The following is a 15,778-nucleotide window of genomic DNA, read 5'->3' on the forward strand; positions in this document are numbered from 1 at the left end:
CAGGTTTGATCCCTGATTCGGGAAGATCTCCTGGAGAAGGAAATGGCACTATACTTGCCTGGGAAATCCCATGGGCAGAGGAGCCTGGAGGGGTACAGTTCCTGGAATCGCAAAAGAGTTAGACATGACTTAGCGACTAAACAATAATGGTCTTTCCAGTAGTCATGTACAGATATGAGAGTTGGACCATAAAGAAGGTTGAATGCCAAAGAACTGATGCTTTCAAACTGGGGTGCTGAGAAGAGTCTTGAGAATCCCTTGAATAGCAAGAGATCAAACCAGTCAAGCTTAAAGGAAATCAACCCTGAACATGCATTAGAAGGATTGATGTGAAGCTGAAGCTCCAATACTTTGGCCATCTGATGCAAAGAGCTGACTCATCAGAAAAGACCCTGATGCTGCAAAAGACTGAATACAGAAAGAGAAGAGGACAACAGAGGACGAAATGGTTGATGGCATCACCAATTCAATGAATATGAACCTGGGCAAACTCTGGGAGATGGTGAAGGACAGGGAAGCTTGGCATGCTGCAGTCCATGGGGTCTCAAGGAGCCGGACATGACTTGGTGACTGAACAACAACAAGCAAGCAAAAAAAGTAGGGACTGATAGATGTTAAGTATATCAGATTCTGCATTAGAGCTCATTTAGTTTCTATCTTTCAGCAACAAAAGTAGTAGCAGCAGTAACAGGACTTGTACTAATAGTAATACCAGTAGTACCAGCAGCAACAGTAGTAGTAATAGTTATAGCTGCTGCTAACATTTATTGAGCACTTTCTACATACTAGACCTATTATTTTAACCATATTTTCTGTACTCAGCACTCCTCAGTGGTGAGTTGACTTGTAGGATAATTTTAATTTCCATTTGTTCAATAGAAATCTAGAAAAACTATGCTATAAGCTTGTATTATAGTCTGTGTTTTTACAGCCTTGTTTCTACAACACAAATTAGTTCATAAGTGATTTATTTTGTGCCACTAAGAAATACAGCAAAATACATTACTGAAGTCAAAATATATTTTTATTTTATACAGCTGAATAGCAGATGAAATTATGAAAGTATGATAACACATTTATAAGAGACTTGGAAAATTTAGAACAAGGTTGTGTATATTTCTACTATATATCAAACTTATTTTTTAAGTAGATAAATTAAGACTTTTTTAGTTGGAGTTTAAATATCAAACTCTCAAAAATTAATAAGATGAATAATACAGAAAAGTGGAAGGGCATAGTAGACCTTAAAAACATCATGAACCAATTCAACATAATTAAGATTTATACAATTTTCTTGCAACAGTAGGATACAAGTTATATTCAGGTTCCCATAGACACTAAACTAGGAGACACTGGAACACATCCAGGGACATAAAACAAGGTGCAAAAATTTCATTGTCTAAAGGTATTGAAATCATACAGAATCTGTTCTCTTATCACTGTAGAAGTATGTTAGAAGTCAATATCAAAAGATATTTGAAAATAACCCACATATTTTCAAGTGTAATGTGACATTTAACAAGAGAGATCTTTGACTTAGCCATTGAAAGCCACAATAAACTTAGAAGACTGAAAAAACACAGATGGTGGTTTCAGAGAAGAAAACATTTAAGTGAGAAATTAATATCAAAATGAGAAATTAATATCAAAGATACCTTAAAAGCCCCATGTATTTAAAAAAATTAAATGTTCACTTTTAAATGATGAGTATGTCTAAGAATCTATTAATATAGCAAGGAATATCAGAAAATATTTGTAATGGAATAAAAATGAGAAGAGAATTTGCCAAAATTTGTTGCATGCAGCTGAAGCTGCTTAATGCAACTAAATACAACGTGGAATCTTGAATAAGGTATGAAAACAAATAATGGCCACTACCATAACATTTTGTGAAATTGAAACAAAATTTGCACGTTAGTTAATAATACTGTATGACATTAATTTCCTGGTGTTTTTTTTTACAACAGTATTTCTTTATATTCTTAGAACTGGATTAGAAGTTTCCAGCCTCATTCAAATTTTCTTTTAAAGATCACTAAGATAGTAAACTTTCTAGTCCTTTAACAGTAATATTAGATGACAGAATACATGAAACTATATCAAGCTTTTGAGTGAATATAAATTAGAAATTAAGCATTCTTTTCATACTAAGTCAAACAAGTGGAATCAAAATGTCATAAATTTTTTAGCTAGGCAAAAATTCGTAGGTTTTCTAATATATATATATATATCATATTATACATACTATTTATATATATGTGTGTGTACAAAAGCTTTTCTACTACTCTTGATGAAGGCTTGAGAAAGAACAACAAAAAGAGATACAAAAATTGGAAAACATAAACTAAATGAAAAGAGAGTACTGAATATGAAATAGAATAAGTGAAACAAACTAGATAAAATCCTCATATAGTCCAGTTGTTTTTAAACATGGATGCTCATTAGAAACGCATCTGAAACTCTGGAGAAAAAAAAGCAATACCTGGACATTTGTATTTTTCAAAAATTTCAAGATAATTCTGATATGCATCAGGATTTTTAAAAAGTGATTACCAGTTTTCCTATTAAATGGTAGTTTTAGTGATATAGAATTATATTATTTTCTGTTGACCAATCATAATACAATGTTATTAAGCGGATAATAGTTAAATAATCACAGTAGTAAAAGACATTTATCAGTTTTCACAATCAATAGTCAGACAGAAAAGATAATTACAGTTGCAAGCTATAATGGAAATATGATTAACCTAACAATGTAAAATGATTACATATAATTTGGGGGTTTAAGTAGAGTGATGTGGTAAGTGGAAGTACATACATGCACATGTTTCATCCACCCAGCCAGCCTATGTCTTTTGTTGGTACTTTTAATCCATTTATATTTAAGATAATTATCGGTATGTATGAGCTTATTACGATTTTGTTAATTTTCTTGTGTTTATTTTGTGTAGGTCTTTTACTTCTCTCATGTTTCTTGAAAGAGGCAACTTATAAATTGCCTCAGACAGAGAATCTCAGTCTGTAAGATTTTTAAATAAAGCGAGCTGTAAAATTGGTCTGACCACTCTCAGCAGCAGCATGACCAGCCTAGAGGCCAAAGCTATCACACAATAGACTCTGAGGCTGGCTGTCTGCATCAGGGTGTATTAGACGTGTAGTATGTTCCCTGTATTAGGAGCCTCTGGCTTCTAGACAAGGATTCTTTCTATGATATTCACATCATGGTTTCTAGGACAGAATATCAGGTAAAGACAATAGCTGTGGCAGGAACAATGAATATGCTTCTTGGCTTGAAGCTACTGAGAAACTAAGGGATTGAACCCAGGTCTCCCACATTGTAGGTGGATTCTTTACCAGCTGAGCCACAAGGGGAGCCCTAAAAGGCATCTATTAAAGACAAGATAATTAAATGAAGTTTGGTCTCATCATTAAACAGGAACTTCAAGAGAATATTTGCAATCATGAACTAATCTAATAGACGTGGTCTTACGGAACTTGGGTTTGGAGAGCAGAGCTTTTTTGAAGCTGTGATGCTGAGGGTTCATTGGTTGAGGACAGTTGCCCTCTTTGGACTTAAATGATTGATAAGGTCCTGACAGTGTTTATAAATGAGCACAGGTAGGAGCTAACATGATTATCCAGTAGTGCCATTATGAGAAATAAAGATCCAGATATATACTCAGTCTTCTAAAAGTGTTTACTCAAGTACTGCTCAAAAAATACTTTATTTTGTATATGGAATCTCCTTTTTATTGGCATAAAAGAATATTGAGTTAAGCAGGCATTTCTGCTTTCCTGAGAAACTTTTCACTGCAGTCACTTAAAACTATTATGTAAAATGTTCTAAGAGGGTAAAAATTGGTGTACATAGTATTTTAAGTAGAAGAATTTATACATCAGTGTGTTAAATACTCAAACTTGATTTTTGTCATGGGTAAAAAATATACCTACATTAAGGTTATAAGCCAAACTTTATATCAAAGCCTAAAGAGGAAATATTAGCTACAATACAAAGAACTTTTCTACATTTCTAAAAAGAGCATTCTGGTATTGTTAGCTATTTTCCAGAAAATCCTTAAGTTTTCCTTTCCATACTATTTGTGATTTGCCTGTCTGCTTGAAAATGTGACTAGGATAGAACTTCTGGTGAAAAACCTAAGCTCCACCTTGGTTAGGATGAAATCATATTATTTTACATCTTAAGCATCTCATTTCCTCCTTTTTTTATGCATCAAAACTATAAAAAATTATGGAGACAAAGGATTTTCCAGTTCACCTGTGGTCTGTTCTGAAATTTAAGCATAGGTTATGTAGTACATGGGTGTTTTTTTCAGTCAGCTTTGCTAGAGGTGCATGCTGTCTGCAGTTCTTTACTTCCATTCATTGCTTAAGGTCAGTTAAATGGTGTTTTTGCCTTGGTGATACACAGGAAAAGTATAGCCTATATTCAGAGGTAAGACTATAGTGAAAGAAGAATTGACTTAAATTTAATCCTGGTTGTTGCTGTTTTACCCTGGCAAGATACCTAACATCACTAAATTTTTAAGGAACACCTGTATAAATAGAGTATATCAAACTTGCAGGTCTGTTTGAGAATTAAAAGAAGTAACACTTTAATTAGGCTTTCCAGGTGGCTCAGTGGTAAAGAATCCACCGGCCAATGCAGGAGACACAGGAGATGACGGTTTGGTCCCTGGGTTGTGAATATCCCCTGGAGTAGAAAATAGCAACCCACTCCATTATTCTCACCTGGAAAATTCCATGGATAGAGCAGCCTGGCAGGCTGCAGTCCATGGGGTCACAAGGAGTCATGTGCAACTGAGCACAAACACTTTAAAACATCTAGTGCTATTCCTAGTACTTAATCTGTACTCAATCAGTGCAGCTATTACTGTATACATTTATGCTTTAGAGATTACAAAGTACTTTTATATATTTTAAAAACTACTCATTAAATCTTCAAATCACTTTTATAAAGGGAAAGACAGGGTTGGTTTTTTGTTTTGTTTTGTTTTTCTGACCTTGCTGCGTGGCATGTGGGAATCTTAGTTCCACCAACCAGGGAACCTGTGCCCCCTGCATTGGAAGCACAGTCTTAACCACTAAACTGCCCAGAAAAGTGCCTTGTTTGTTTGTTTTTTTAATATTTTTAAATGAGGAACTAAAGCTTAGCAATAGGCTAGTGCCGTGGAAAGGATTCAATAAGGCATAGAATTTCCGGATGCTGCTCTAACCTTCTTAAAAAAGATGGAGCCTTTGGGAGGTGGGTGTGGCAAAGTAAGCTCTGAGTTTAGTCACCTTTGACATTGTCTTACTTTCAGTCTAACCTTAACCTGCAGCAGAACCAGATAGCTGAGAAAATTATGAAACTACAGACCTTACCCCCAGGGAAAGGTATGGGGTAAATGATGACAAAGTACAGAGTTGATCTATTAACTAACTGTTAATAACTGTGTCCCAAGTTATAATTAGAAAGCAAATATGTATCAACCACATTATTCTTATAAGTACACTTCAATACACTTATAAAAGTTTACTTTCATGTATACGTATGTATGTATGTGTCTATATATATATAAGATGGCAAAAAATAGAAGAAGCAGTGCCATTAACCTTTAGGTTAGTATGAATTTTATATTGTCATCTTGTTTTGAGAAATAAAGACTAGCTTTAAGCATAGAAAAAAACTTGCTTATTTTGTTCTTTAAAGAGACATTTCTAAAATCACAGTAAAAATTTGATTCTTAACATTTTTACAGGCTTAGAGAAAAGGGTCTGGAGAAGGCAAGGGCACCCTACTCTAGTACTCTTGCCTGGAAAATCCCATGGACGGAGGAGCCTGGTGCGCTGAGAAGGAAATGGCAACCCACTCCCATCCTTGGGATTCTCCAGGCAATTACACTGGAGTGGGTTGCCGTTTCCTTCTCCAGTGCAGGAAAGTGAAAAGTGAAAGTGAAGTTGCTCAGTCGTGTCCGACTCCTAGCGACCCCATGAACTGCAGCGTGCTCAGGGTTGGTGCACTGGGATGACCCAGAGGGATGGGATGGGGAGGGAGGTGGGAGGGAGGTTCAGGGTGGGGAACACATGTACACCCATGGCTGATTCATGTGAATGTATGGCAAAAACCACCACAATATTGTAAAGTAATTAGCTTCCAATTAAAGAAAAAACTGGGGTTGAAATGATTCATTACATATATTGAACACTTAAATTTAACCTTGGAAATGCCTTTGTGAATTTTTTAATGAGATAATAAAACAGTTCCAGATAATTAAGAAATCAGTCATTTTGTTTGGAACTTATAAGAGAGGCATGTGGTATCTTTATGTATATGACACCTGTCTGGGTGAATGAACAAAAATATGTCCCTTTTCACAATCCCATGTCAAGTACATGCCTTGCTAAGCAAAGCAAGGGTCAGAATCCAACCTCCACTTCTGCTTCTTCAAATAATAGGGTATTAAGTGGCTAAAAATATGTTTCTATCGTGGAGAGAAAGAACATTAAATTTGGGCAATGTATAAAGTTGGTCAAGTGTAATAGTGAAGAAATACGAGTGCATTTGGGATGCATGTAAGAAAGAAAGAAAAAACAGAAGGTAGAAAAGAGAAAAGGCCAACAAAATGCTCATTTTGCTGTTTTTCCTGAGGCTGTACGAATCCTCCTGTCTTCCTAGCCTTCCCATTTCTTTTAGAAAAAAAAAGAGGAAAGGGAAAAGTGGGGGGAGAGGACCAAGTTTTTATTCTCAGCTTGCTTCTCACTCTTTATTACCCATAAGACAGAGGAAGTAAAGAGTCTCTTGTTGAGGGTGAAAGAGGAGAGTGGAAAAGCTGGCTTAAAACTCTGAGTTCAAAATCATGGCATCCAGTCCCATCACTTCATGGCAAATAGGTGGGGAAAAAAGTGGAAACAGTGACAGATCGTATTTTCTTGGGCTCCAAAATCACTGCAGCTGCTGAATGGAGCCATGAATTTAAAAGACACTTGCTTCTTGGAAGAAAAGTTATGACAAACCTAGACAGTGTATTAAAAAGCAGAGATATCACTTTGCTGACAAAGGTCTGTATAGTCAAAGCTATGGTTTTTCCAGTAATCATGTATAGATGTGAGAGCTGGAAGGCTGAGCGCCAAAGAATTTATGCCTTCAAACTGTGATGCTGGAGAAGACTCTTGAGAGTCCCTTGGACAGCAAGGAGATCAAACCAGTCAATCCTAAAGGAAATCAGTCCTGAATATTCATTGGAAGGGCTGATACTGAAACTGAAGCTCCAATACTCTGGCCACCTGATGCAAAGAGTCAACTCATTGGAAAAGACCCTGATGCTGGGAAAGACTGAGGGCAAGAGAAGAGGGCAACAGAGCATGAGACGGTTGGATGGCATCACTGACTCAACGGACATGAGTTTGAGCAAACTCCGGGAGAAGGTGAAGGACAGGGAAGCCTGGCGTGCTGCTGTCCATGGGGTCACAAAGAGTCAGACACAAGTGAGTGACTGAACAACAACAAGAAACTTAATTCAGTATTTGCAGAATTTTCCTCATTTGCAAACATATTGGGATGTATTGCTCTTGAAGGTAAGGGCATTTGGGGTGTATTTTGCAAACGAAAGAAAGAAGGCACAAAGAGATCCCAGGACTTTCCAAGGTCACCTTATTCTTTGAACTAAAATGAAGATTTCAACTCTAGTAATAGAAAAGCCCCAGGACAGTTTGTCAGCAAAAGCTGATATTTCTTTTTATAGCACTTTTATGCCCCAATGAATTAGTCTTTTTCTTTTTTTTAGATTTATCTACCAATAAAAAGTATTGTGAAAGGAGATTCTTGTAATCTGTCAACATGATTGGAAGCCTAAGATAGTCCATAGAATGTGCTAACATACACATTTCTCTAAAAAAAAAAAAAAGTGATGAAAAAGATGCTAATATTAAGTTTTTTTGTATATTTGAAAATACTAAGATCAAAAGACATTACTTTGCCAACAAAGGTCCGTCTAGTCAAGGCTTTGGTTTTTCCAGTGGTCATGTACGGATGTGAGAGTTGGACTGTGAAGAAGGCTGAGCACCAAAGAATGGATGCTTTTGAACTGTGGTGTTGGAGAAGACTCTTGAGAGTCCCTTGGACTGCAAGGAAATCCAACCAGTCCATTCTAAAGGAGATCAGCCCTGGGATTTCTTTGGAAGGAATGATACTAAAGCTGAAACTCTAGTACTTTGGCCACCTCATGTGAAGAGTTGACTCATTGGAAAAGACCCTGATGCTGGGAGGGATTGAGGGCAGGAGGAAAAGGGGATGACAGAGGATGAGATGGCTGGATGGCATCACTGACTCAATGGACATGAGTCTGAGTGAACTCTGGGCGTTGGTGATGGACAGGGAGGCCTGGCATGCTGCGATTCACTGGGTCGCAAAGAGTCAGACACGACTGAGCGACTGAACTGAACTGAACTGAACTGAAGATCAAAAGATACTGAGACCTGCAGTGTTGCTTTCTAGATTTATGTGGGGCCCTGCTGGTTGCTTTTTAGAAGGATAGGATGCTTGATTAGTGTTAACACTAAGAAGCTGAAAACTTGTCAAACTTTACATAAAAAATTTGTTGCCTATGCCTATTTCCTATTACAGTTTTGACATAGTGTCAGCATTTATTATACTTAAGTAATTTAAAAAACATTGCTCCCTAAACTCGTCACTATTCTTAAACAAAACAAAAATATATTTTATGGAATTTTTCCTTAAGAAATTACTCTTTGATCTTTCTCATTCTTTGCAACCAGAATATACAACTCCTCATAAGCTTATTTCTAATCAACACAGATTCAGAGCATCCACTGAAGGAAACAGTTAAATTAAAATATAACACTAGCTGATATATTCTAGAAACAGAAAGGTATGGAATCAAGTCCCCAAGTCTGCTGCAGTTTCCAATTTATGAGACCTTCCATCTTCCATGTTATTTTGTGAATTTCCCAAACACATTCCTGCCTCAGACCCTTTGCATTTAATGTTTCCTGGAACACTCTTTTAAAGATATGTACATAAGTCATGTCCTCAATTTTTTAACTCTGCTTCAGTGCCACCTTATCAGAGAGAATTTTTCTTAGTCTACCATTTAAAACAACTTCCCCCAACCTCCACCTCACTACCATCTTAGTACCCTGCATAATTTTTCTTCTTTCTCATCTCCAACTAACTACAGTAAGCCCCATGAAAGCAGGGACCTAATCTGTTTTGTGTACTGTATTATCTCCAGAGCCTAGATCATATGTGATACATAAAATATTTTTATATATATTTGCTGAATATAAAAAAAGACCCTTAAGGTCAGTTCTTGGTGCCTGGTTTTAAAAGTACTAATGATAATTTATTATGTCCCCATAAGAAAGCCATCAAGGTCTAGATACCTTTCCATTAGGGATTAGATTTGTTCAGAAGAAAGGCGCAAGATTAATGGATTATGGGAAAACAGATTTTGGCTGAAAGAAAGAACTGGATAATAATTGTGGTCATCTGAAGAGTATTTTATGTATCTTTCTGTAGATTCTACAGAGTATATGACCCCATGGGGATAATTGTACAGGAAGTTTAAGAATTTTATGCAAATTATATTATAACTGACATCAGTTCTTTAAAGTGTATGATTCTGTATTGACTTAAAAATTAATAGGTGAGTTTGGTTCTTCTGCACAATGCTGACATACAGATGTATCTATATGTTAACATCCTGAATCAGGGGTTGGCAAATTGTGCCTGCTGGGTCAAATTTGAACCATCGCCTCTTTTTGTAAATAAGATTTTAGTGGAACACAGCCCTATCATTTACATATGGTCTGTCTTCTTTAATAAGTGTAATGGCACATTTGAGTAGTTGTAACAGCTTATATAGGCTCCCCAAGTGGTGCTGGTGGTAAAGAACCCGCCTGCCAATGCAGGAGACGAGATGTGAGTTCAGTCCCTGAGTCAGGAAGATTCCCTGGAGGAGGAAATGACAACCCACTCCAGTATTCTTGCCTGGAGAATCCCAGGGACGGGGGAGCCTGGTGGGCTGCCGTCTGTGGGGTCGCACAGAGTTGGACATGACTGAAGCAACTTAGCAGCAGCAACAGAGCTAAAAACCTATGTTGTTATTGTAGCATTTACAGAGTCCAATGGAAGCCCCAACTCAGATGAAGGAAGTATCTTTGCTCATTGAAACTATTACTAAGCAGACTAATAAAATATAATTTATTCAATTGTAAATTGGGATTATTAATTGTAATTATCTCAAGAGTGGTGAGAGAGCTTATAATAGATCTAGAGACCTCTGAACAGTGTGCCATGGAATAGGTACTTACTGAATGCTTAGAAAAACGTAAGTATGTGTTGTTATTGTTAATATTTTTATTATGCTGACCTCGGGAGTGGTTATCACAAGATAAGAATAGGTCAGAAATCTAATAAAATGTTATCCAAGTATGTCATTAAACTAATATTCTTCTTTTGGACTTTTTACTTTTCTGCTGTTTAGGATAATAATTACAAGATGGTCAAGAATAGGATTTTTGTTTTGTTTTGTTTTGTTTTTTGAAGTGAGTGTCCCTGAACTTCATTTATTTCAGGGCTTTTTTTTTTTAACCAATTTTTATCTATGAAATGTTAACTTGTATGCTTCTATACAGTTCCTTGCTTTTATCCAGGATGACCTTTATTCAACTATTCCCAAAATTGACCTTTTCTTTTCTTTCCCCATGGCTTTACTTGGCTTAATTCTTTTTCTTTAATATTTATTTTTATTTTATTTATTTATTTAGTCATGCTGGGTCGGTCTCAGTTGTGGCACACGGGATCTTTTATTGCAGTGTATGAGATCTAGTTCCCTGAACCTGGCCCCCCTGCATTGAAGGCATGGAGTCTTAGCCATTGGACAACAGAGAAGTCCTGGCTTCATTCTTAATAGAAGTCTGTTTTCTTTCTTAACCAGCTCAATTTCTATAATATTTTAATATTTTATAATGTTATAAAGAATATGTATGACACTTTTATTATAATTCTTGTGATACACTCAAGATTTTCTTCCTCAACAAATATTTCCCTGATTCATTTGACACGTCCATCTTTCACCTATATACAACACCTGTAGACAACTTATAATGTGCTATCATATACGCATTGCCTCAGATAGGATTGTGGTTTTTCCATTTTTATATTTTACTCCAAATAAGTTGAAAGACATGCCTGGATGAAGTTTTAGGTGGTTGGTGCTTTGCAAATACTTAAATATTGTGTGAAAACTTGTATTTCAAATTACTTGTGTTTTTAAAATTGAGGATATTTTCTTTAAAACTAGTCTTGCTGCATACAAAGCCACTGATAACCTTGGTCATTTTCTGGGGTTTCCTGAAAATGTCTTGTAATGGGAAGCATTTCTTTATTCCAAAAATTAGCACACCATGAAACAAAAGATGGTGGAAGCATATCTTTCTAGTGTGATGCATTGCATAGCCTATGTGAATAGTTCTTTTTCATTTTTTTAAAGGGCAAATATGAAGGAAAATTTGATAAGTAAAACCATTGGATTTAGCATTGCAGTGTCATATTTTAATGTGCAGAAAATACCTTAAAATGCAAGGCTCATAACAGAATGTAGACTTGCTGCCACTATTTTCAGAATCTTAGGCTTTAAACTTGAGGAACACATGTATACCTGTGGCGGATTCATTTTGATATTTGGCAAAACTAATACAATTATGTAAAGTTTAAAAATAAAATAAAATAAAATAAAAAAAGAAATTCAAACCTTAGTTCAGTTCAGTTCAGTCGCTCAGTCGTGTCTGATTCTTTGCGACCCCATGAACCTCAGCACGCCAGGCCTCCGTGTCTATCACCAACTCCTGGAGTCCACCCAAACCCATGTCCATCGAGTCAGTGATGCCGTCCAGCCATCTCATCCTCTGTCATCCCCTTCTCCTCCTGCCCTCAATCCCTCCCAGCATCAGGGTCTTTTCCAATGAGTCAACTCTTCGCATGTAGCAAGTAATGATGACCTTGCACATGTTTGCACATTGTAGCCTTATTATTTTTGCACTTGATTTAAAGGACATTTGCAATGTACTGATCCCAGGAAACTGTATCAAATAAATGTAGAGATCTAAGGGAGGGTAGTAAAATGTCCTCAAAATGATCTCTGAGAATGTAACTAACATATTTGTTCACAGTTGAGAATTTCATCTAATGACTTGTTTTGTTCTGTCATGTTTAAGGGGAATATTTTCTCCATCCCTGTTTCAAAAGCAATATATACTTGGCTTTTTTGATGCTACTGGTACAGAACTCTAAAAGATAAGTCAAATTAGGTCATATTTCCTCAACACTATGAGAAGTTATATTTTTAATTCTTTGTGAACTTTAGGATGGCCCTAAATAATGTGGAATTTGGAATCTAGACCTAGCTAGATTGGCAAGATTTCTTCTCTAAAAAACTTAGGTAGAAAAAGCATTCCAGTCTTTTAAAAACAAATAATCCTCTCTTCACTCTCTCAACATCCTTCTCTTCTCTAACAACCAACACATGTACGTGTTTTGAAAGTTTAGTATTTTATTTTCCGTGATGTTAATAGATTAAATGTAAATCTTAATAAGTCCAAATTCCTTGATTTAAAGGTGTTTAGACTTGAGGCCTAGGATTTTGCCCAGTTCATTCCACATCTCAAAATATGGTTTTTGTCAGGACTAGACAGTAAACAGCTATAGTAGTTGGGATCCAAACCACAATTAATAGTGCTGAATGTCATGTTACAAACCTGCCTCTTGATTTCTTAAAGAGCTGGGAGTAGTTGTGGCAGCTGGACCTCAAATACTGTTACCAAAAAGGATTTTGTGTTTTAGTGTCTTCACCTAGTTTTTATGCCTGTTTATAAGGAGACGCCTAACGGATTGATTGCAAAGTGGACTGTGACATGCATCTGAATGTGAAGTTATATGGAAACTGTCTCACACTTAACTTTGTTTAAATTACTTCAGTTGTTTCTTCCGTGGCTAAGATTACAATTCAGACACTTCAGTCGGAATACTGCTTGTAAAACAGTAAAGCAAATGCCAAAATTACAGCCCAAAAATAAGGGAGTGAGCTAATGTGTTGGGAGTTCAGATATTTTTAATTTTAGGGGCATTGTCCCTTGGTTTTGGTATTTTTCAACAATCATGCTATTTATTATTTTATTTTATTTTAGCCATGTCCTTTGGGGGCCCGAGATTTTCGAGAGAAACAGTGTGCAGACTTTGACAATATGCCTTTCCGTGGGAAGTATTATAACTGGAAACCCTATACTGGAGGTAATGTATAACCTGGCAGAGTTTTCATTATGCTTGAGAGCTTTGCAAATATAAGAGAATATATAAATACATACAAACATACCCATACATTCATATACAGACTAGTAAAAATTAATGTTTACACATCAAAGCAGGAAAGTGCTCTAGTACTAAAAAGGTCTCCTGTTTTTATTAGTAGTTTCCCTGTAGTATAGTTAATATGTTAGTACAAATGATCAGAAATCATTTTTTAAAACCTAATCTATTTAGGTACAGAGTTCCTAGAAATGTTGTAAATCCAAATAATATTTCTGAATTCTTCAGACTTCCTTGAGGTATATAGACATTATAATAATTTATAATATCAAATATTTGGAATTATCACCCTGATATGAATCAGCTCAAAGAAGCTAAGAAAATGTGTTTCTCTCTTGGCCAAAGGCCAAGGATCTTTCCACGGGTGATTATTGTTCTTTTTTAGGGAAACATTTTTTGCTCTAATTTAGGCAAGCATCAGATGCTAATTGCTCAGTAAGCACAAGTTTTCTTATGCTCCCAAAACACAAACTAAAATTTGTTCAAATTTTCTCTTAGAAAAATAAAATGTACTCTTAAAAAGAACTTTTATTTATTGTTTTTCTAACATCTTACTTTTTTTTTTTTCTCTTGGCTATACCATGCAGCTAGGGGATCTTAGTTCCTCAAGCAGGGATTGAACCCAGGCCCCGGTAGTGGAAATGTTGAGTCCTAACCACTAGACCACCAGGGAATTCTCTCAACATTTTACTCTGAAAACTTTCCAACACAGAGCAATGTTAAAATAATTTTGCAGTGACAACTGTATACCCACCACCAAGATTCTATCATTAATATTTTAATATACTTCTTTATTACATGTCTAGTCATCTCTTTACCCATTCATTAATTTATTCTGTTTTTCAGGTGCATTTCAAAGTAAATTGTAGTCATCAGTATACTTTCCTCTCTAAATACTTCAGCATGCATAAGATTAACTGCAGTTCAATATTTATTTTTCTTTTGAAGGAAGATTATGTACAATGTACACAGATCTTAACCTACCTAACTGTACTTTCCTTGAGTTTTGACAAACACATGCACCTATAAAACCTTACTGAGTTACAGAACATTACCATCGCCTCCAAAATTCTCATAGTCCTCATCCTTCTTATTCAGCAACTGGCTCCACCTACTTTCAAGAGGCAACCAGTTCTGATTTTTTTTTTCCTATCAGTTAGTTTTGTCTGTTACAGAACTTTGTGTAAATAAAATCATGCCATATTTACTCTCATGTAAGTCTTCTCTAAGCCTGATTTTTTGAGATCCATCCATATCACTGCAAATGTAATTAGTTCATTCTTTTTTATTTCTGAGCAGTATTCCATTGTGCTAACCAGTTTGTTTTTCTATTCTGCTATTGGTGGAAACCTGTATTGTTTCTAGTTTTCAACTGTTATCAATAAGCTGCTATAAACATTCATGTATGTCTTTTTATGGGCATAGTTTTCACTTTTCTTAGGTAAATACTTAAGGGTGGGATTGCTAAGCCATAGGATAGCTGTGAGTTTAGTTTTAAAAGAAACTTCCAGATGTTTTTCCAAAGTATTGTACCAAGCACACTCCTGCCACCAATGTATGAGAGTTCTGTTTGCTCTTCATCCTTGCCAACATTTGGTGTTTGCGGTCTTCTTCTTGTGGGTCTATATTGTCTCAGTGAAGTTTTAATTTGCGTTTTCTGATTATTGAATGTGTTGAACACATTTTCATGTGCTTATTGAGCATTTCTATATCTTCTCTTATAAAATGTTTGTTCGAATCCTTTGCTTATTTTTAAATTGGTTATTTATCTTTTATTTTCAAGTGGTTCATTTATAAATTTTACAAGTATTTTCTCATAGCTTATGAGAAAATATTTCTTTACTTTTACTTCACTTTTCACTATGTTTTAAATGATATTTTGGATGAATATAAGATTTTAGTTTTGATGACTTCTAATTTTTCAGCTTTTAAATATTTTATAGTCATTGTGTTTTCTGTCCTGTCTGAGAAATCTTTGCCTCTCTTAACTCAGGAAGATATTTTCTTATGTTTTCTTTTAAAAACCTTATGGTTTTGGTCTTTAGATCTACACTCTAAAAATAATTTGGGGGTATGATATGTATTTGTAGTATATTTACAGACTCTATTTTGTTTCATTGATGTATTTGTCAGTCCTATCCTGGTGCCAAACTGACTGAATTACTTCAACTGTATAGTCTTGGACATAGGTAGTATAAGCTCCTCCTACTTGGGTCTTTTTTTCAAGAGCTCTTTGGGTATTCTGTTTTGCATTTCCACATAAATTTTAGAGTCAGTTGTTAATTTTTACAGAAGAACATGTTGGACTTATGGTTGTTGTCCTGTTGAATCTATGCATCAATTGAGGAAGAACTAGTATGCTAACTGTCGAGTTTTCCAGTTTATGAACATGGT

At 35.6% G+C, this 15,778-nt stretch overlaps 2 protein-coding genes across 2 annotated transcripts in view; one reads left to right on the top strand and one right to left on the bottom strand.

The window, feature by feature from the left end:
- The window catches only part of PPWD1 (peptidylprolyl isomerase domain and WD repeat containing 1), a 284,360-nt gene that overhangs the window by 256,010 nt on the left and 12,572 nt on the right, over positions 1-15,778 (bottom strand). The window lies entirely within an intron of this gene.
- ADAMTS6 (ADAM metallopeptidase with thrombospondin type 1 motif 6) overlaps positions 1-15,778 on the top strand; it is a 274,203-nt gene that overhangs the window by 177,717 nt on the left and 80,708 nt on the right. The window contains exon 14 of the mRNA XM_055554447.1: positions 13,207-13,309. Coding sequence (XP_055410422.1) covers positions 13,207-13,309 — 103 coding nt within the window. The remainder of the gene's footprint in view (positions 1-13,206; positions 13,310-15,778) is intronic.

The sequence above is a fragment of the Bubalus kerabau genome, chromosome 18 (assembly GCF_029407905.1).
Source record: "Bubalus kerabau isolate K-KA32 ecotype Philippines breed swamp buffalo chromosome 18, PCC_UOA_SB_1v2, whole genome shotgun sequence".
In the NCBI taxonomy this organism is placed as follows: Eukaryota; Metazoa; Chordata; class Mammalia; order Artiodactyla; family Bovidae; genus Bubalus; species Bubalus kerabau.